Source organism: Oreochromis niloticus, linkage group LG7, assembly GCF_001858045.2.
Source record: "Oreochromis niloticus isolate F11D_XX linkage group LG7, O_niloticus_UMD_NMBU, whole genome shotgun sequence".
NCBI classification, from domain to species: Eukaryota; Metazoa; Chordata; class Actinopteri; order Cichliformes; family Cichlidae; genus Oreochromis; species Oreochromis niloticus.
This window is the reverse complement of record NC_031972.2, coordinates 47,310,005-47,332,793: the sequence shown is the minus strand read 5'-3', so window position 1 is coordinate 47,332,793 and position 22,789 is coordinate 47,310,005. Positions and strand designations below refer to the sequence as shown.

At 42.0% G+C, this 22,789-nt stretch overlaps 1 protein-coding gene across 1 annotated transcript; it reads left to right on the top strand.

The window, feature by feature from the left end:
- Positions 1 to 3,659: 3,659 nt before the first annotated feature.
- On the top strand, positions 3,660 to 21,987 carry nuak1b (NUAK family, SNF1-like kinase, 1b). The gene is made up of 8 exons (XM_019362026.1): positions 3,660 to 3,930; positions 4,727 to 5,025; positions 9,932 to 10,052; positions 13,719 to 13,870; positions 15,182 to 15,247; positions 15,371 to 15,490; positions 16,754 to 16,886; positions 17,496 to 21,987. Exons 1-8 carry the CDS (start codon positions 3,660 to 3,662, stop codon positions 18,587 to 18,589), a joined length of 2,256 nt encoding a protein of 751 aa, XP_019217571.1. The 3' UTR covers positions 18,590 to 21,987.
- The last annotated feature ends 802 nt before the right edge of the window (positions 21,988 to 22,789 follow it).

The following is a 22,789-nucleotide window of genomic DNA, read 5'->3' as shown; positions in this document are numbered from 1 at the left end:
CAGTAAGCAGGTCATAGGAGGAGTGAGAAGAGAAGAAAAGACTGCCGGTACATATCGATATTTACTGATTTCGAAATCCGATACTTGTTTCTTTTAGACTCATGAACAATAAATAGATGTCTCTAATATTTGTAATGAGTAGTTATTTAGTTACTGCTTACTCTGCCTAACTCCTTGGTTCAGCTACTTGTTATTTGTGGCTTCCAAACACCTGCTGTCAAAAGGGAAGTTGCATAGTGCCCTCTGGCGGTCAAACTATAAAAAATCGACACTCATGATTGAAGGGTTTCTCCTATCTCTTTTGTGCTTTTTTTTTTTAATTTCCATTTATCGGCTGTTATAAATGCCGGTACCCATACCTACTGGTAAATAATCTAACATCAGTCGATAACATTGGCGTGCTAAGAAATCAACCAGGCTCTAATTTTGGGATGCAATTTTATGAATTTTCTGCTTTTACGGAAATAGCTGTAGGCTACTGTTTTATCAGAAATAAAAACCAAATGACAATGCTTAAAAAGTTGTTGAAAACTGATTGAATTATAATAATTTGAATGCGTAGACACCTGCCAACATAAACACAGAGACATAGCTGCCCTGTAACAATATGGCAGCCTCTGTGAAGCCCAAGACGATAAAGTAACAGGCTAATAAAAATATACACTGGTTACAACATTATAAATCACATAATACGCTCAGTTCTATTTCAGTTTCATTTTATTAACAAATCTGTTGAAATTCAGTTGCAGTCACGATGACACAAAAAAATCATTTGTGAAATGGGAATTCCACAAAAAACTATAGCTTGTGGGTAAGGGCCTAGCATCACAGGTTATTTGAAGAACAAATTTAATCTCCGGCATGTATCCCAATTTTAGTGACACTGATACAGCACATCTAGATAGTGGCACATGGAGAATAACACTCTAAATGAACTGGAACATGTTTTAAATTGGAATTGAGAATTCTGAAAACCTTTTAGGATTGAACATATAGTAGCAGTTGTTGTCCTGAGCTCTTTACGGACACAGAGAGGGATGCTGACTTTTTTTGCAGTGCAGGACACCTGCAGGTCACACTAAAGCTCAAATATATGTTTGCAATTCTTTCCTATTAAGAGTTGTTTTTCCCTTGTGTTATGCAAATTTACAAGGGCAAGTACTCTGGGATAGGATCACAAAATCTAAATACTACATTACACAAGAATGTGAGATGTGTTGCATTGAGTTAGCTTCAGAAGCTTGTAGCCATGAAGAATTGGGTCAGGGGGAGCATTTACCTTTGGCCCTGACATGACTTGCATAACTTTGTTTTGTAGGTTTGTAATTTCTCAAAATATTTAAAAAAAAAGAAAAAAAGTCACCAGCAACTAAACCATATATATTTCACCTCTGTAATATTCTGGATTTTTATAATTGAGCCATTTGTACATATTAGAGCTATTTCTTATATTTTGTAAATTTTTTTAATGTATTGTATTATTTAATTAGTTCAGGCTGTTACTGTTACTGTCTTGGAACAACTGTAACCCACATAATTTCCTTAGGGATTATTAAAGATAATTCTGATTCTGATTTTAGCCTTAGATTGTGACACAGGTTAAAAATGCTGGAAAAATAACATGAATTAAATGAAATCATTCAATAATTAACATAAACTAAATCTACTTTCTCATGTAGTTGTACTTTAAGCATTTAGCTCTGCTTTTTAGTAATAAGAAGGTAAAGATTTCCACGCATTAATTAAAAACACTAAAGTTATTGTACAAAACAACAACAACAATAATAATAATAATAATAATAATAATAACAATAATAATAAATCGACCATTCTGAGGGGTTCAGATGGGAACTTTGTTTTTTCAGGGTTGTTTTTTTTTTATTTCATATGCATTCAAAATAATGATTCTTCACCCTCAATAAACATGAATAGTTTTGAGTAAAATGTAACTGAAATATATAAAATCAAGGAATCAAGGTTTTTAGAAAAAATTCAAATAAATGTGTGCAGTATGAACTGATTTTATATAGGTCAAGTGCATTTCTTTTGACCAGATTACATTAAATGTAACATTTGGCATTGTATTTGTTGCACAAGTACATATGTAATAAAATTAGTTAAAGTCGGCTTCTTCTTTTTTTTTAGTGTAGAATAATCCTCCTCGTTTTAAATTCTTGGTCCCAGCTTTCACCACAAGAGGGCAGCGGTGGTGTTTTTTGTACACAAGACGTCCTACAGGCTGCACAACAGAGTGCAAATGAGGCCAAGGGGAAGTATCACATCAGATAATCTCAGAGTATGTGTTGTTATAAGTGGACACTACTAAACTTTGTTTAGTGACAACAAAATGCCATGTGAAATTATGCCAACTAAGTGAGAACCAAAGGAAAAAACAGATTACATGAGCCCAAACCATTTTTTCCTTTTCTTTCTGTCATGAGAAGCTAAAATACATGCGCATCTTAGCAAATACCAGCATAGTCAAGCCTGGTGTTGTTGTTGGAAAAAAATACATTGTGTTCATCACTCCAAAAACACACATCAACAATGATTAATAATAATATTTGTATGAGATTTTTTTCTTCATTCTAGCAAGTGAAGTTGTTCATAAAGATAGAAAAAAATTAAATACCATTAATTGCAGTTTTAGTCCCTACCTGTCCATCAGTCTTTATTTAGTGTTACCAACAGTAAAATTCACTCAACTTCTTGCATATTTAAGACAGACTGAAATGGCTTTTTAAAACATTTAAGAGTAATCACACAATTCCCGTGGAAAAGTGGGTAAATGTGTAAAACACCATGTCCCATGCATTATATGTTGTTGTGACGATTATTACGACTCCAGCAACAATGTACACTTTAAAATGTATGTTCCTCCTTTTTTTGTGACCAAAACTGAGCAAAACCACACCTATCTAAACTGACAATAATGTCATACTTAACAAATCTGACAGATTGTTGATGTTTAAACTTGATTTTTTCAGCAGACGAGGCTTCCTCCAGCCAGCATATGCATTCAATTTATAAAACTAAGGAATGCACTATTTTTCTTCTTTCTTTCTTTCTTTCTTTCTTTCTTTCTTTTTTCTCATCACAGTGACTTCCTAAGCGTCTGCTCAGTGCCTGACAACCTGTTAGCCAAGAAATAATTCTGTAAATAACTCCCATTAAAGCACATCATTTGTTTTTTGTTTTTTGTCGTACATATACATTTGTTGCCTTCTGGCTTTGTGTTTTTAGTCTAAATGCTAGCTGAAGCAAGCTGGTCGAAGGCCACAGCTTCCAGTACTAACATCAATCTCATTTTCTTGGCAGGTAAATAAAAACAGAGTGCACAGTGTTTTCCAAATTGCCAAACTACTCCTTCAAGAAAAAAAAATCTATCTATCTATCTATCTATCTATCTATCTATCTATCTATCTATCTATATTTATATATATATACGTATATATATATATATACATATACATATAGATATAGATATATAGATATATATATACATATATAGATATATAGATATATATTAGTGCTATTAGTGGTACTACATAAAATATGTGGAGGTGAACTACAGATCTGTCTGGTAGAAGGGATGAGAGTGGCAATAAGACACAAAGGGTTTTGAGGGTGGGGGGAGGGGGGTGTCACCTCCCGTGCACATGATCGCTGGCTACGCCCGTGAGACTCGGCATATCATAAGAGATGTGAGAGGGAATGATGAGGAGAGCACAAAGACAGAAGGGAAGAGAAAGGACAGGGAAGGAGGAGATCTGCCTAAACTCCGCCTCCGGTCTCGGATCCTCTCGCATTCCTTCTACACAGCCCCTCACGCTGGAGATAGAGAAAGAAAGGGAAGGAGAAACAAGAAGGCCACGAAGAAAAAGAGGGGGAGCAGTGAAACGACCATGGCAATATCCAAAACGTCTCAGCGTGAGATAGAGTCCGATCCCAGCGCACTTCCACCACCGTCGACCCCGGCTCGGAGCATGCAGTCGCACAATAGACAGAGTCCTGATGAATGAGGAGCTTTACCTGGGCCGTGGACAAAATGAGGGTCATCTTCATCCAAAACGCCGGTTTCGTCGCAGCTTTCTCGCCTTTCTCGTGATGTTGGCAGTGTTTGGGACGACAGATGATGTGAACGAGCCAGAGCTAACCACAGCCAGATCATGCGAGTAAATTGAGGAGTAAGGGGATCGTAGCAATTTATTTAGGCTGTTTTTTTAATTTTTATTTTTATTTTAATGGGATAGAGAGCTTGCACATATTTATAGCCAGTATAGCATCTCTGAATCGAAAGTGTGCTCAGCTTCCGGCATGCAGCCTGCTGTCGAAATCTGAATAATAGACTATATTTTTTAACTATATTGGCACTAGAATGAATTTTTAACCAATGATAGAGTATGTACCAGGTTATTAAGGTCCGATCCTTTTAGACTTCCGCGCTCATGTAGTAATCCTTTAGTATATAGCAATTATTAATATGAATAGGTAGAAGGAGAGATCTCTAGCCACTATGATCAAAGCCTATTGATCAACTGAGACAATCTGGAAATGTCAGTTTCCACGTGTGATAACATGACTGGCGTCGTTCCTTGTAATTTATTTATTTATTATTACTATTATTAGGCCTATAAGTATTATATTATCGATTTATTTTTTAGGTAGGTAGGTAGTGAGATATTTAACAGTGGGAAGGCTGTTTTAAACCCTTCCCTATAGTGAGATGGAAACCGCTTATTTATCGTCGCACCGGGGGGGCACCCGTCCCGAGGCCCAGAAGGGCCAAAGCTCGGCGGGCAAACCGGCGGGGGTGAGCCCTCTGCTGCACCTCCACCTTCAACTCCACCTGCCGGCAGCTCACCTGAGGAGACCCCGACGAGTGGTGATGGACGGAGAAACTCGGGCGTGAAGAAACACCATCACAAGCACAACCTGAAGCATCGCTACGAGCTGCTGGAGACGCTGGGAAGAGGCACCTATGGCAAAGTCAAGAAGGCCATTGAGCGGCACTCCGGCAGAGAGGTGAGCCACTTACACATGCAGCTGCAAACATCTGTCACGATGCTTTTAGTAAACCCAGACGCTTGTAATTCACAATACTTCTGTAACGCCCTTTAGCAGCCACTACAAAGAGCACTGGTCCCAAATTAAGTGGTTTGTTGCTCCCAGAGGCGTGTGCACGTCCTACCCCCGCTGGGAATTCCCCCCACCATGCTCCAAAAAGGCCAGTGGGGCCAGGGAGTTACGCTGCACACATGCAGGGCCTCACGACCGGATGCCTGAGTGCAATTCCGGCTACTGACAGACTTATGGGGACTTGTGTGACCCCACAAGCTTCACAAAAGTTCCCCAGAAGCGTCCTGCTTCCACGCTCATTCATAATTTGTAAAGTTTTTAAGACATGCATTGCCAAGTTCAGATCAACCCCCAATGCACTCTTTTGCGAATGACCAGCATTTGACATAGTCTCAGTCTGTAAAGTAGTAGGCTGCTTGTACTGTTTCATCACTCTGCACAGTGCTGTACAGTTTTTCCCTTCCCGTTGTTTCTATTTTTAAAGTGCCAAGTTTTTTTTTTTCCTGCATGGCTCAGTCTGCCACTTTGCGTTTCTTTTTTTTAAAGTGATGAACTGTATATTTGTCGCAGTAAACCCACCATCTGCTGTGATGTCCTTGCAGACCGGCAGATCTCTACCAACTATTTCCACATGTGGCAAAATATGACCCCAGTGCCCATTCTGGCAGGGCATGAGGAACTTTCCACTGAAACTTAGTACAGGCCAACAATGTCCCCCAGCGGTTTCATAGCTCCTGGCAAATGCATGTTTAATAGGGGAAGGGGGGCAGCAAACCCTCTGGTACGACATTCCTGTTTGACCTGTCCCACTTGCCAGCTTCTCCTTTCATCCGTTTGTTTTTCGGCATTATTGCCATGGTAGCAAGTGTAATATGAATTAATGTAATTTCACTAGCATCATAAAACTGTGCAACTGTACTAACTCGACAGGTCAAAGTGTATTGCATGATTGTTGGCTTTGGATATCTTGGAAGTCTTTTGTTAAATAATTGACAATGTTTGTTACATAGTTGGCAAGTTTATTATATTTTTGTTACTAAGCCATAAAGCACTACTTGCCAGTCACTAAATATATAAATAAACCCAATATACGTATGTGTAAGTCAAAAAACTATAGCCCAGTGGCTCCAGTTCTCCTACTATTTACAGTACTGAGCTGAGCTTTGCATTAAAACTTAAAATAGAGAAATATTAATATGGGACTCAAGTCTGTGCACATAGAGTACTCGCCATCTCGCAGCTTATGCATATGGCACTACGCTGCTAGAGTTTACTTGACCTCTGATCCAGAGGGAGTCCCTTGTGTCCATTTGGCATGTAAACCAGTGTGGTGATACCGTTATCTAATCATCTCAACTCCCCTGAACCTTTTCCTGGCTTGTTCCACAGACCCAGTGAGAAGAGCAAAGTGGAGAGATAAACTGATGAAGCTCTGTGTGTGTGCATGCACACACATGGGAATAACGAACGACAGATTAGATGCAAGCATATTCAGCATGTCAGTGAAAGTAGAGCTGTTTTCACCTGGAAGCCCACTTGTTGTACAGTTTGCACGCTCAGTAAAAACCGCAAACACCTAACATTAAGTGAAGTGCAGCAGATCACAGAGAACATAGTGTGGCTTTGTGGGATGTGCACATCCCATGTTTCTGTGCATGTGTGTGAGAGGTAAAAGGAGACCTGTGGCTATGTTTCAAATAGCTGCATTAATTATTATATGCCATCTAGAGAGGACTATAGTGAAAAGGTTATGGTGACAGTCAGGCCTATAATGGACACTGACACATGAAAGGCCATCCACAGCAGGAAATGAGAGTTAGAAGGTAATGTTAATATCCTGTATGGAGGATCCATCACAGACAGGGGTTGGGGAGTTAGCACAGAGATACAGGGAAGCTCACCACTATAACAAGAGAGAAACCGCCTCAGTTAAAAGGGGTAAAGAGTCATATTAATATGTGCTTAAAGCACCAGATTACATCATTCCCCAATAATGGACTCAATGGGGAGGTACACAAGAGGGAAAAACATTGGCATTCCTCTGTTATACTCTATGTGGTACAGCTGATGAGGCATTATGATTCCTGGCTGTGTTTGAGAATACAGTACACTTCTCTAGAAAAGTGACGGGCCTCTTTCTCCCACTCACTCTCCCTCTCTCTGCCTCCCCCAAAATCTGACTCAGATGCACAGTCAATACGACAGATGATCATGATCTTTAGACAATGCAGGGACGAGTGAGTTTGTGATGAATACTTCATCTATTTTAATGGCCTGAGAAAGCCCAGAACGATGTCAGGCTCCGCTGAAGCGAAACATGGACTTTCACTTCAAACGAGCTCTTTTGAGAACAAAGTCTGGACAGCGGGAGGGGCAGACGAGGCCGCCCCATACCTGGCAGGGACCGACGTGGGCAGCAGTGCAGCGCCCGTTTACTGTGAGTGACAGTAATAGGGGGTCCACTTAAGAACAAGCGTAGCTGCGTCAGCCAGCTCCGCCAGCTGGCAAGTAGCTGATCTGCGGTCCTGTTTAATGATCCGCATCAAGGTCAGGGCAAGGCAACATGAGGAGATACACAAGAGATACCTGGCTTTCTAGCCCAATATTGGGGAACTGTCTCGTTCACTGATTTATCATGCAGTATAGAATTAACTTCTCTACACATTTTACTTTACTTTGTGTGTAACTTTTGTAGGTAATTTCTTAGTTCATTCCTTAATTTAAAAAAAAAAAAAACAGGTATTTCTTGCATCCATCCATCCATCCATCCATCCATCCATCCCACAACAACTGAAAAAGGCAAGCTGCATTCAGCTTTGCGAAGTCAAGTGTTAGTCACGTTTTGGGGATCAGTGATAAAATCCTGATGATTTTGATGAGGTAAAGGAAAACATCAGTGTTAAGACACAAACAACTTTTCCCAATTATGAACACAGCGTGTGAACCCCCTGGACCCTGGCTTGTTTATTATGGTATCATTTCTTTAAATTCTATGTAATCAAGGCATGCTCTGGAAGGCAGCTATTCCGGTTTGGGGTTATTTTTATTGATGTACACGGTAATTAGCTTGGCACTCGCTACTGCCTGTGGTTTTTCGCTGAATGGAATAAAGCTGGGCTCCACAGAATACTGCAGTTTAGTCAGGAGGACAAAAGTTTAAACTAACATAATTCAGAGTGAAAAGATTCTTTACAGGCCTGATCAAAGAACAACTCAGGGCTCAATCCAGATTGTTTAGGCTACAAGAGTGATGTGCTAGACCGTGGGCTCTCCACTGGTTTATTTGGAGAAGGATGCTAACCTCTCATTTATGGAGTACATAGGTTAGTGGTTTGAATGCATCCTGTTGCGGCTGACTCTTAACTGAATTGGCTTTGCCATGACAGTGAAGAATCATCAAATCAAGTGTCATTGTTGACTGTTGAGCTCCTTTTAACGGGCCCATTTGGCACGGCAAGGAGTGAATCACTTCCTCAGCCCCTGCTCGTTCTCCTGATACCTCCATAAAACTCTCAGCAGGCCATCTTTTCAGGCTTTTTCGAATACGGGCCATTAGCTGTGTTTAATCAGAATAACTAAACATACAAGGCGGTGGTAGTGGTTAGGGTCTTCTCAGGGACTTTTGACAAAGGAGGAAATTTGCTTTGTAAGTTAATACTGACCGATTGATGGAGGATCACTCTAACCTTCAGCTCTCTCTTTCCTCCTCTTAAAATCGGTGAACACTCAACACCTTTCTCACTGCGTTTTAGGGATACATGGTGCAGACTCTATATGCTTTTCTACCCTGTGCCTGCTGTACGTCGTTGGGATTTCGAAAGAAATTTCTCCACAGTTGTTGGAGTGGCAGTTAGTGCAGACATCCATGCACCAATTTGGATGAACTGCAGTACTTTAGAGGCTATTTGCCTAACCATTACCTTATTGCCAAATTCCTGCAAACCTAATGGCATTTCCATCAGCCTAAGCTGCACTGTGTGTTGTGCTAATGCACAGATGTTAGCTTGCTAACAAAGCAAAGCAGAATAGTGACCATGACTGCTTAAATTAAACCTTATAATTATATCAGCATAGTTTTATTAGCATGAAGACTTTAGCATTTCACACAAAGCGCTACTATGTGCTAGTATGGCTGCAGAGTCCCAGACTGGCTCCGAAAACGCTCCCTGTTTCCAAGATAGCGCGCCGTATTGAGTGAACTATTGAGTGACCATTATATACTGATGAGGGAATGACTGAGTCAGGGGAGTGATTTTGGACACAGACGATTAGTTAACAACAGCTGCTCCCAGACAAGTCTTTACTATGGAAACTGCCATGTTGCACTGTGTGAATCTGTCCTGTGATGCTTCTGTAATCATGATGATTGAATATCAAAACAGGCCACAATGTTGGTACTTGTGTTTTAGTTTGTAATATTTTGACCCCAGCAAGGCTTCGTAAGGTCAAAGGTTATTAAAAGTCTCTGTAGGTGGACAGGGGAGGTTTGTTTTTCTTTGATAATGAAATCAAGCATTGTATGCAGACTGACATCACATGATGCGCACCATGTACCGTGGATGAGCTGTACAATTTAAAGTTCACTGATAACAAACCGCATGTGACAGATAAATCTGTTGCACCTTAATCTCATTTCAGTGACTTTCTGCAGTCACGTCTCTTTCCAGATTAAATCAGTCAATTTTCTTGGAAAAAAAGACAAATCGGCTTTAACTTTAAGCTGTTAAATGTGACACACTCAAGATACTGTATATCCAGGCATTTTTTTGCTTGCTTGTTTGTTTGTGTTTTGCTTATTTTTTCTTTGCTGCTGAAGTCACATGATTGAAATGTGTTTGTCCTCTCTTTCCAGGTGGCTATCAAGTCCATTCGGAAGGAGAAGATTAAGGACGAGCAGGACATGGTACACATTCGCCGAGAGATTGAGATCATGTCGTCCCTCCGCCACCCCCACATCATCTCTATATATGAAGGTGAGGGTCTCTGAATGTCTACCTACGACAAATCGTGGACACTTATTTCATTTGAACATGCAAACAAAATCACACATGTCCAGAATTCTTTCCTTCATCAGCTCATTTAGCACTTGTGGCCGAGCTGTAGGACTGTCATGTTATGACATGCAGATGTCATAATAAGTCCTGGTCTACAGCTCTGGGATGTTATTAATCTTCTCCGTCTGGCTGCCTGGTCTAGTAAAAGTCTGGATGACTTTGACAATTTGCATCTGGATTCTTCTCTTTGTGTGTGTGTGTGTGTGTGTGTGTGTGTATTGCATTCACATTTGTGAAAGTTTGTGTTTATAAGAGGGGTGATATTCTAAGGGATTGCCTCTCCCACATCTAAGAGGTCACATCCCCTTGTCTTCTCTGGTCTTGATCTCAGGGCCAGACATCTGCTGATACTTAGAGACAACAGCAGCTGGGAACCAGACTATACTCGTGCATGTGTGTGTGTCTGCACATATGTGTCTGTATAAATCCCAGTATATTTATCTCAGTGTATGAACCTTTGTGTGTGTAGCTCAGGAGACTCTGGATTGGCCTCAGTCACCCGGGCTTGCTCCCCGTCTGACTCCAATCCAGTGCTATGCAGCGGGAGGAAAAACCATAAGCCTTCCCTTGGAGCAATATCAACATATGTCTACCCCAGGAAGCAGCTCTCTAAATATCAAAGACTTCAAGTCAGACATTGACAACATATTTATTGTTTTGGGCCTCCTTTTTTTGATGAGTCCTCATGAATGACCTTTACATCACCGGAAGACAACATTAGATTAGAATTAATGGCGACTCTAAAGGTTGAACAGTTCCCATTGATATTCGCAACATAGTGCTTGCAGTTAATCATCTGATAATATATAGTATGGGCCTGCTTTCTGTCTCCTACATTCACAACGCACTGCGCTGTGTTTTTTTGTTTGTTTGGGGGGGTTTTGTCATGTGATTTGTGACTCGTGACTATTTTTATGCCTGTGTCAACATAGCAACAGTTTCAATGCCATTTTCAGGTTAGCTGCCCTGGCATAACGGCTGCAGGTTGTGTGGTACTTCCCTAACTGGCTTAGCCACTGTCCTTTGTTCAGTTTCAAAGTCCTTAGGTCATTATCAGCAATGTGTATATGCAACAAACATAACTATTTGTCATGGGAACGTGCCAGTAGTCGGTCAGAGGGCTGAATTACAGCTGAATTTTATGTGTTTTGCAAGAGAATGATTAAAGAACAACCAGCTTTATAAACTCAGGCAAGCCTGCATGGTGTTTCTATGTGTGCTGCCTTCCTTTAAAAGCAGTCAGTTCTACCAACAAACCCAACCAGACTCATTGCTCTCGCTCTTTGGTGTTTCTCTTCAAACCCAGCGTTTACTGTTGTGGCCTGGCCTCCGCCCAGCCTTGCTTTAGAGATGTATAGGAGGCCTAAAGATTTGTGTATCCGGCAACACCCTCTTCAACAGCCCCTGCTAACTGCCTTGTGTGAAGCAAAGCTGAACCAGATGTGTGCGTGAAGATTGATTTTTACCACTCCCTCACATTCTGCATCCATCAGCATGCTGCGTGGGGACATTTAAAGTAGTTTTTTTTTTTTTTTTTTTTGCTCTTTGCTCCTCAGGCGAAGCTATGCAGTACCCTCCTTTTAAGAGAAATAGTCAACCCTACAAAATGCTCAGGCGGCATGAACTGATTCAGCCGGGGGGAAAGAAAAACCAAAACCTTGAAAGCGTGAAAGGAATCTTAAGAAATTTACCTTCTTACAATAAAATAAAAAATGATCACTCTTCTTGTGTCCCCACAGAAAATACAAAGCTAAAGCCAACATCTTGCCAATTTTGTTACCTTGGCAGGAGTTCACTTTCTCAGCGCTGCTTCCAGATTTTGTGCTAAGCTAAGCTAACGAGCCGCTGACTATATTTGCAATGGTGTTAAATTTGTCAGCTAAACCTAGTCAAAAATCAGGTTATATTTCCAAATATCCTAAGTAAACATGATAAACAAAGGGAAAAATCCCCTACAGATTAATTAAAATTTGCTTCTTTATGGCTTACTTTAGAATTATCCCTCCACTCCTCTGTGTGACTCTTTGGCCCTTGTGCAAGTTTTCAACAACAGTCTATCATCAGTGCAGACACTAGGACAATAGGCACTAATTAGTCAGATGTGAGGGCTTGACCTGTGAACAAAGCCCAGTGAGTGACAGCGAGGCTTTAGTGGTGGCTGGCGTGCCCAGCGGGCTGTAACAAACCCGAGTTATGTAAGCCAGGTAATTACCTCACCGCAAGTGCTCAAAGGTAAATGGGAGTGCAAGCTGAGAATTGGCTCCCCCAGCCTAACCCCATCAAGGTTCGCCGTGAATGTCACACCAGGTCACCCCTCTGTCCACCAATCAGAGAGCTGAGTCTGCTTTTGCCCTCCCAAGTGCTTGGCTTACATCCCGTCTGTTATTTCCCGAGCTGCCAGACAGTCACAATCAGGGAGCATTACCATCACTCAGCAACTGTGTGTTTTTGTAGAGGATTATATCTTTAAAAGGACCCCAGGAGAGGAGGGGTGGGGTGCTGAGGAAAGTAGTGTGACAGACTGTGAAGGTGCTCACTCAAGAGTACAGAAAGCGGAGGCCCCCACCTCAGTGACCCTGCTGTGTGGGAAAATCAACACGGACAATATGTAGCAACATGGCTGACTGTGTTTTCCTAGCCTTTTTTCCCCTCTCTCTTCTTCTCTTCTCTCTCCCTAACCGCTGTCATACTCTTCATGCCAAGAAGCATGTTGCCAAACTGAAATTATATAGCGGATGGCTAAAAACTGACACAGAATGATATGTCTGGTGAGCTGTATTTCAATGGCGATAAAAATGAAACAGCATTCCTCTAAAAATCAGCACACGTGTCACCGGGTTTATTCATTTTGCTTCGGTCGTAATAAAGTTCAAGGTGCAAAAGAGAAAAAGCCTGCTTTGTAAGAGTAGGTACAGAAGATAGAAGAATATAGGAGTATAGCTTTGATTTCAGTGAGTTAAATATGAAGCAGTTTAATTACATTGCTCTTGTCAAAATAAAAGAGGATGCTTGTTGCCATGTTGAGTCATAAATCACTAATGAATAAAGCAGTACTTAGAATACGTACTCATGAGGCCTGCGTGTGGTTGTTAGAAATATCGGACTGAGTTGTGAAAAGTGGCAACATGATGCGAAGCTGAAAGCTGTAGAACCTCCACCTGTGCCTGTGAAGGTAACTCTTTCTCCTCAATCTGGTTCGTGCCCTTTTCTTGTTTTTTTTGTGGTCTGTTTTCACTGCTCTCCACTTGCTCTGCTCTCTGAGCAAGGCCTGATTGAGTTAACAGCCCCTCCTTGCTGTAGTGTTGTGAAGGAGCCAGGCACATGAGGTGGGGTCTGGGTGATGTAACCCTGGGAGAAATGTAGATATGTAATGTGTTGCTTTGGAATTTGGATTCCCAATTCCCTCCAAAAAAAACAAAGGGCGGAGTAAACTTTTTTTCCTGCTTTTTTACTTAATAATGCACATTAATATTTTTATTAAGAAGGCAAAATGAACCTGGGCAGACTTAAGAAGCTGTCCTCCCATACCTCTATGGTTTCGGAAAGTCGGTAATAATGTGTTGCTATTTTCTTATCATTTCTCAGTGTTTGAGAACAAGGACAAGATCGTGATTGTGATGGAGTATGCCAGCAAGGGCGAGCTGTATGACTACATTAGCGAGCGTCGGCGCCTGAGCGAGCGGGAGACGCGACGCTTCTTCAGACAGATAGTCTCCGCCGTGCACCACTGTCACAAGGTGAGTAAACTCATCCGTGCCTTCAGTTTGTGCACGCTATGCTCTGTCTCTTACACACATCAAGACTTTGTTTTCAGTCCCTAATTTATCCTTCACCATTCCCCTCACACATTCAGACGTATAGCTAGTTAATCTGCCAGCCCCGCACGGTGTGCTGTTCTTGGCGCACTGGTGTTAGAGAGTCATCTGTTTCTGAGTGAAGATAGAATGCAGGCCAGTTTAATTCAGGCTTACGCTCCCATTACAGAGCAGGGCAACAAACAGGCCCTGTCTTTAAATCTGTGCTCAAATCTTGCCGCACACACAAAGACTGATGTCCTGAGCTACCCCCAGAGTCATTCTCCAGAGATTAAGTTTGGTTCACACCCACATCCACACCTCACTTACTCTGCTTAAAACCCCAAGATCCCATTGGCTCTCCACTTGTCACACTTTTCCCAGCTGTAAATAGGGATGATGTCATAGTCTTCAGCTAGGGGACTCCCAGACTAATCTCTATAAATACTCCCCTTTTCTTTTTTAAAAAAAAAAAATTTGCTTTCATTATCAGACTGTAAGTTATGGCCACGGCACTAAACAGGACGTCCTGGCCTGAATGTCAATTGTCCATTACCTGTATATCTTCCCCAAAACGCCAGCCTTTGCCCCCAGAGGCTAAGTTATCAGATGATAGACGATTGGTTCACAGATTGGTCCCAGACAGCCATGAATGATGAGTCATTACCACCAAGCGCAACCCCTTGCTGGGTGGGGTGGTGTGAGTCACAGGCACAACAAGCAACCAACCACTTCTTCCTTGTGTTCACCAATCAGAGTCATGTGAAAATGAGCACCGTGTTAGACAGTCACCAACAGGAGATGCAACGCTGAGCTGCGCAAACAGGCGGGGGGTGACGGATGAAGTCACTCCTCTGCATCTGAGCTGGGTTCTGTCTGTCTGCGTACCACATGTTAATTCCTGGATTTTTTTTCCCAACCCGTGCATTAACAGCATAGTCGCTGTTTTATCCCATGATGCTCTGAGAACATAATTCATACTGGGAGATAATTACAGGCTCATGTTTATGTCACACATTTGAGCTGATTTAAAAGAAAGTCCCAGCAGATGTCAGCCTGAAGATCTTCGAGGGGACAGGACCAATTATACAGTACTAAGCCAACAGGCTGTCTTGATTTCCTCAAGCTATCTTTGTCAGAGTAAATCACACATACATACAAATACAATGGACTGTTTATTGCTTGGATCCCTCTTTAATGAAAAATGAGCTGATGCATGCATCGATCTTTTTCTTTTTTCTCACTGACTTTCAGAATGGAGTAGTGCACAGGGATCTGAAACTGGAAAATGTGCTACTGGATGAAAACTGTAATATTAAGGTAACCTTGCCTCTTGTGATGGTCTGGGATGTGTTGGCAGCCCAAGCCTGGTCTCAAATGATCTTTGTGTGAGGGAAAAGAAATAATATGACCTGAAATTCTAACTTGGCCTTGTGTTCACAGATTGCTGATTTTGGGCTGTCCAACCTCTACCATAAAGACAAGCTGCTGCAAACCTTCTGCGGTAGCCCCTTGTATGCTTCACCGGAGATCGTCAATGGGAGACCATACCGTGGCCCGGAGGTGAGTCTCAGTGGAAATAGAAATTTAATAATTTATTGCCCTCCCTGAAAATTCATTTTGGGATGAACCGCTAGTGATTACAATCATCATGTAGTCCATATACAAACTGGTGGGTAGACTTTCTTCTCAGGCCCTTTGATGGGATTAGTCCATAGTCCAAGGGAGGTCTCTCTCTTGTGGGTCAGCATCCCTCCCCTGTCCTCCCTTTCCTACAGTATTCAGGGGTCTTTGAAGTGAGGAACCAGGGGATCGTTTTTCTCACTCTGTCTTCAGATTAACTGGATTGGAATGAGCTCCCCAGCCTCAAAGCGCAAGCGCTGTCTAAACAAATACTTTTGGTGAAAGAAACAGTGAAAATGTCTCCCCAAAGCCACTCATTCTGCAAGTCCAGAGTCACTCCGAAGGGCGTTGTCACTACAATTACATCAGATGGATAAAACAAAGCAACAAGGGGGGAGGGGGGATGTTGCATTTTTAGATTTCGTAGTCAAACCGTTCAATTTAGTGCGATTCACTGTAATTTACTTGAGAGTGCTAAAAACGAAATTATAGAACCACAGCTGGGATGAGGCCACAAATTACAGTGAGCAAAGGCAACAAAAATAGAGCACAACAATAGTGAGTGGCCTGTCGCATACTCGGGAATGGACCAACGATGACACAAGAGTGAAACATTCTCGATGCTGGTCCAGAGCCTTAAAGGAAGTACACCAACTTCTTTACAGGTCCTCTCTATTTTCCTCTTCACTGATTACATCTCAAAACTTTAGCTGCCCTCATTAAAAACACAGGCCCCTGTATCCGCCCCCCAACTACAGTCCGTACACTTATTCTGTGTCATGCTCTTTGTTTCTCTCTCTCTCAGTCACACACACACACACACACACACACACACAGACATGTCAACCGCATGTCTTTAGCGACTGTCAGGAGCTCAGCATATCACAGTTGCTATCTCTGCTGGTCTCATTACACTCTTCCGCTCCCACCACTCTGCACCTCCTCAAAACACAAAGTGTTATGTAACATTTTTGAAAGCCACATTACGTTGTGAGAGAGTGTAATGTATCTGTGCACAAACAAGTCATGGCTCACCAAAATACCCGCCGTTGTCATTATGTCTTTGAGAGGCCTGCTGGAGAACCAACGTCATATCATGTTGCTTATTGGTGTGTAGAGTAACTCAAAGCCCAGTGTAGTCAGCTCATTTCACAGCATCCATTTTTTTTAATGCCATGAATCACTAATCACTGTTTCCTCCAGGTGGACAGCTGGGCCCTCGGGGTGCTGCTGTATACCCTGGTCTATGGAACCATGCCGTTTGATGGGGGAGACCACAAGAACCTCATTCGCCAGATTAGCAACGGCGAGTACAAAGAGCCTACTCAGTCCTCAGGTACTGCTGGAACTTTTGGCTCAGCTTGCATTCCTTTTGGTTTGGGTCATGTTAGGAAACACACCTGATTTCAGTGCGCTGTGTAAAACAATAGCATAAACTGTAATTGGCAAATCTAATTCAGCTGTGCTGCAGATAGAAACCATGAGGACTCTTTTTCTCATAAATTCCAGAAGAATATGAAAGTCTTTAAGATGTTTGTTCGTATGCTGTTCAGGGAAGCATGGATCAGAGAGCTCTGGATGTTCACATGTAGTGGATGCAAATTGCATTACACATGAAAAACAGGGACGCTTTTATCCAGACAGCATAAGGAAACACATCTCAGCTGAGCAACAAGACATTATACTTCTTATTGATTTGCTGGTAACATGATTTTTGAATCAGTCTGTGCTGCATAAACTACAATGGAAACAAAATATAACTTTCTGTGCTAAAAAGAGCAACTTTTTGTGGAAAAAAATACTCTTGAAAAATACTTAGTGATTCATGTTTTTGGTATAGGTGTAACAGTATTTGAAATGAAAAAGCAATAGCATATGATTTTAGTATTTGTATGTCAAATAATGTGCAGCATGAAGCACTCAACAGATCTCTGTTTACTCCCAGATGCCCGTGGACTGATCCGCTGGATGCTGATGGTGAATCCTGAGCGTCGAGCTACAGTGGAGGACATTGCCAATCACTGGTGGGTGAACTGGGGCTGGAAGAACAGCGTGTGTGACTGCGAGACCCAACGCGACCACGGAGGCTCGCCCATGCTGGCCCGTTTCATCGACTGGCAGAACCGCACTGAGCCACGTGGTTCTGGAGCCAAAGCTGCGGCCATGCCCCAGCTGCTGCGCCAGAGGCCCAAGAAGTCCAAGAAGGAGAATGTTGAGGCAGGACAGATGCACAGTGGAGGCGAGGACAAGCCAGGTCTAAAGAGACCCAAGGGCATCCTGAAGACCAGGGTTACCGAAGAGCACCAATCTGTAAGTCCTGAAGAGGTGGAGCTGGGTCAGGTAGCGCTGCCTCAGCAAGCTGAAGGTGGAGAGGAGGCGTCCAGCCCAGACCGAGAGGAAGAGGAGCCGACTCTGGGAGGAGTCTCCCCAGCTAAGATGGTGCCGTCTCTGCCCAAAAAAGGCATCTTGAAGAACAACCAACAACGGGAATCAGGGTACTACTCTTCCCCAGAGCGCAGTGAGTCCTCCGAGCTTTTAGGGGGTGCGAGCATGTCTCTGCTAGCCACCTCCCCACCCAAGAGAGCCATGGGGAGAAAGGGTATCTTGAAGCGAAATGGCAAGTACTCCACCTACAGCGGGCCTCCCTCATCAGCAACGGTGGCCAGAGTCCTCGGTGAGCCTCCTCCATCGACCGACTCTGGTTTGTCCCGCAGTCAGAGTCGTCCCTCCAGCATAGTGGGGGAGGACAGCTCCGTCCTGTCCCTGTCACCTAGCTCCCTCAGCGGGGCCGAGTGGCATCCTTCCACACCCCACCTCCGCCCAAACATCAGGGCGTGTGTCTCGGCTGAAAACCTGCTGCAGCTCGCCAACTTTAAAGGCTTCCAGGCAGCCCCGCCAATCCAGGGACACAAATTCAGCCGCGGCCCCAAAACGAAAGGCTCCCCAGGGGACAATGGCAGCTTCTCCTTGTTGGGGGACCTGGAGGACATGACTCAGGTGTACCAGCAAGCCCTGGACATCAGCAGCAACCTCAACTAATAGATGGGTGGAAGACAGAGAAGAAGAGGGATTTTAACACGAGTGTGTGTTTGTGTGTGCGTGTGTGTACAGATGTGTATGCGTGACACTAACGACCAGTGCGTTACTGGGATAGGCCTTTCGTAGCTTGTGGCTTTTTCAAATGGGGTTGAAATCTCGATGGAAAAGATGCGTCGCTACACTCGCACACACGCACTCGCACACACGCAGGCACACTTCTCTGGCTAGAAAACATTTAGTTAAGGTTTTCTGTGCAGGAGAGAGACAGAGCTGGCATGAGAGAATACCACCCAGTCTGCTCTCTTGGCCCGCCCATAGACTTTGCTGTGTTCAACATGTTTACATATTCAGCAAGAAGGCAAGTTAGAATCACAAATGCAGCGATCAGAAACTGGTTGGCTCTGCTTAGACATCACCCATTTCCATGTATGAGTTTACAACAGCACCTTAGAACTCAAAACGGAGCATATGCTTTTGTGATCTTTACTTCCTTTAAAAAAAGAAAGAAAGAAATGAAACAAACCAGGGTCTTGTACCAAAAAAAAAAAAAAATAGCATTGCTGATTATTTATTAATATTTTGTAGCTTTAGTTTTAAGTGCAAAACTGGTGGGCGCTGGCTATTACTGGAAGAGTCCAAAGCTCCTTGTCTCCAACTGTGTTTGCGGAACTGACATATATAATAATGTTACTCGGTGACGAGAAACATCTATATACCCCAATATATAACTGTGTCTGTGTATGTACAACACGCAGGCAAGTATACCTTCATAAAAGCATATGTCCTATATATGTTTATGATACTAGGGAATATGTAGGAAGTGCCTTTTTTTGATTCATAATACAAATTATGTATGTCATTTCCTTAATGTGGAGGGAAAAGCCAGGCCAACCTGTCACCAGTTGTGCTTTTTTGTATCATGTTGTTTGTGAATGTGGAGAGACCCAGGGCCTTCATAGCACAGCTGACTAACTACTTACTATGGGGTTCAAAGGTCACCCCCCCACCAAACCTCATTCCTTCTACACAGGTGAAATTACACACAGATATACCAGCATCTACAGGCCAAGAAAAACAAAAAACCTTCCTCCGTGGTCTTTGTCAGTGTTAAAGTTTGTAGTTTGGTTTGTCGGCAGTTTAGGCCTGGTTGAACATACTTTTGTTGGCAGGACAGGAGGTCTGGAGGGGCTCACCTAGTGGGACATCTAGTGAAGGGAGATAGCACAGACAACATCTCACAGTCCTGGAATGTGTCTGGCTGTAGCCCTGGTTCTTTCACATTTTTTGGGCCTACCTGAAAAAAGTAAGAGGTGCTTTTTCTTTCTTTCTTTTCTTTATTTATCTTTTCTTTTTCTTTTTTTTTACTAAAGAAGATTAGGTGCTTTCCATTGCTGGGCTGGTTAATATTTTACCCCAAGCTCTTCAAAAGAGCTAAGTAAGGTGGTTTGTTTTAGCTCGCTGATGACGCAGCAAATTCCTCAGAGGAAGGCAGGAGACGTGCTGGTGCTAGAGATCTGTACTGGCCCCAGCCCGAGTCAGCACAGGTGGGATCTGCGGTCAGTGCTCAGCCCCTCCAGCTGTGTATACTAGTTCATTATGTCAACCAAGCACAATTAGCCAGCTATTGTTTTCATTTGAGCGTGAGAGAGAGGCGGTGCGTAGAGACTTATAGCTAGAGGGAGAAGAAAGGTGTGAGAAAGAGTGATGCATGGAGCAGTGGTGAGATTAGAGCAGTCTTTCCTGTAAAACCCAGAAAAGGTTGAGGTGTTAGAGTCGTTTTAGTTTTTGAAGGATTTGTAACGTAGACTAGTGAAAGTAAAGAAAGTGAGTAGAAGGAGCAGCGGAAAAGTTTTTGTTTTATGCCAAAGAAGTAATGAAACTGACAATGATTCAGGGGAATGGGTGAGTCAGGGGCTTGTCAGAGTCCTTGCATTTTTCTTAGGAATCTCCCCAACCCCCCCACGGTGTATGAAATCATCCCCACATTGGCTTGACCTTGCTTTATTTTTCTTCTGTTATTCCCTAACAGAGATGCTGGAGGCTGTTGATATAGCTTGTCTTGAGGGTCATTGTGTGATCCCAGTCTTCTGTATGGCCTTAGAAATTGCGATACACTTTTCAACAGCAGCAAAAGTAATGTAAAAAATTGGAGAACGATGACTGACATCATCCGATATGTTAAATGATGTGAGTGGAAAAGCATGTCGTAGAGGACCCCAAGGGAAAAAGATCAAGTGTTGAATGTTTTCAGTGGTCGCATGTGCGAAGAAAAGGTCCTGGGTTCTGACTCAAATGAAAGACCCACTGCGTATTATATTGCATTTTATTGCCTTTTGTATTGCATTATATTGTCAACTGGATTTACAGTGAGAAAATTATACTATGTTAGTATTTTGTTTTATTATGCTTCTGTTTTTGATTTTCCAAAATATAAGAAATGTTTTATTGCTTTATGTTATGGCAGAAAAAAATACTTCCTTCCTTGAAGTGTCACAATTTCTCTCCAAAGGAAAAAAAAACAACAAAAAACAAACAAAAACAGCCAAATCTGGTGTGAAATTGGTGCACTCGCACACATTTCCCCCTGTTTTGGAATACCCACAGGTGAAAATGTTAGCTGGAAAAAAGAGCAAAAGACTGACATTTTTACTAATAGCTGACTGCAAGAAATTTTTATTTTCACATCTACCAAAGCAGGGGAGGCTAAATATGCTGGAACAACACCAGGAGGAAAAAAAAAAGAGGAAATAAATCAATGGAAAGAATCTGATGATAAAACATTAACTCTGCCAAACTGGAAATAACTGGTGCATATCTGTTAGTTAGCAGAAATTCTAATCATAGGAAAACTTGACTGGATATTGTTATGACAATAATAATAAATTAGTATTTTTATGTTATTTAAGCATTATTTTGGTTACAGCTTTTTACTATTGCGGGATATTGCCAAAATTTCTTTTATTGGTTTTATTTGTTTTTATCTGTGGGTGATCCTGGACTGCCAAGGTATTGTAAGTTGCGTGCCTTTGGTATCTTTCATGATTTTTTTTCTTCTTTTTTTAAATTTGATAATGAAAATTATTATCAATGTGTTTTTTTTATACTTGTATTTATTGATCAAGCCATTTAAAGTTGATGTCAAAGTACTTCATGTTCATGCTTTGGCCTGCTTAGGACTTTAGTGTTTTGTGTTCACGACGCACTGCACACAGAAATATTGTTGCTTCTTTAAAATAGAGTGGTGTCATCTCATTGTGAAGGAGGTGGTCAAGTATCTGAGGAGTGACAAATCAATAAAAGTTCCTGAAATCCTTTAGAATGTCTTAATCTGTCAAATCGGGTCAACACGATGCCCCTGTAGTACTGTATCAACTCAAATAAATGGATCTTGAAGGTAACTTGTGTTTTGTGTACTTTTTGCTGTGCATTGTCTTTTTATTCTAGAGCTTTGTAGGTTATTCTGTCAAGTGGCTTCAGTCATTTAACATTAAGATTATACAGGATTCATGCTAATACATCTAGGTATAGAAAAGATGGCTCTGCATTTAAAGTTAAACAGTAATTTATATAGTCGCCATTTATAGAGTTCCAAAACTCCCTTTAAAACATGAATGTCTTCAAATATAACTTTTTTTTGCACATAATTTTATCCAGTGGTTGAACTGGATATCCTGAGTTTTTCTTTCTTTCAGTAGGACACATGTTAATTAAACTAGTGAGATGGCCTCATTTCTTTTTCCTTATTAAGAATGTGTGACCCAAAAACGTTCAACAGTGGATTTAAGATGTCAGCGGCGGTGTCCTGTTTTCATCATTAGCTTCAAGTTAATCAGTTTGAATTTGTGGGGTCAAATCATTGGGGTCAGAATGGCTAAAGTATACTTTTTTTTTGACACAGTTTGAAAGTTTTTGCCAAAGCTTTAAGAGCTTTTCAGAGGAGGTTGCCAGCCTGTCAAAAGTCGAGCTACCGATAAAAGTGGGCCATTCAGGGCATTGAAATCAGCCAGTGTTTCCACACAGCCTTGGCTGCTGTAGTGAAATTAACTTGATGGTTGTTAAAATGATACCCCACCCAAAATCTGTTTTTCAGGCATTTAAAAGACACTCCCAGTGGGCTTCAGCTGTGGTTGTAAAATAGAACTGTGGTTCTAGTCAGCTTGAATTTACAATGAATTCCAAAACTAACCTTTTTTTTTAATT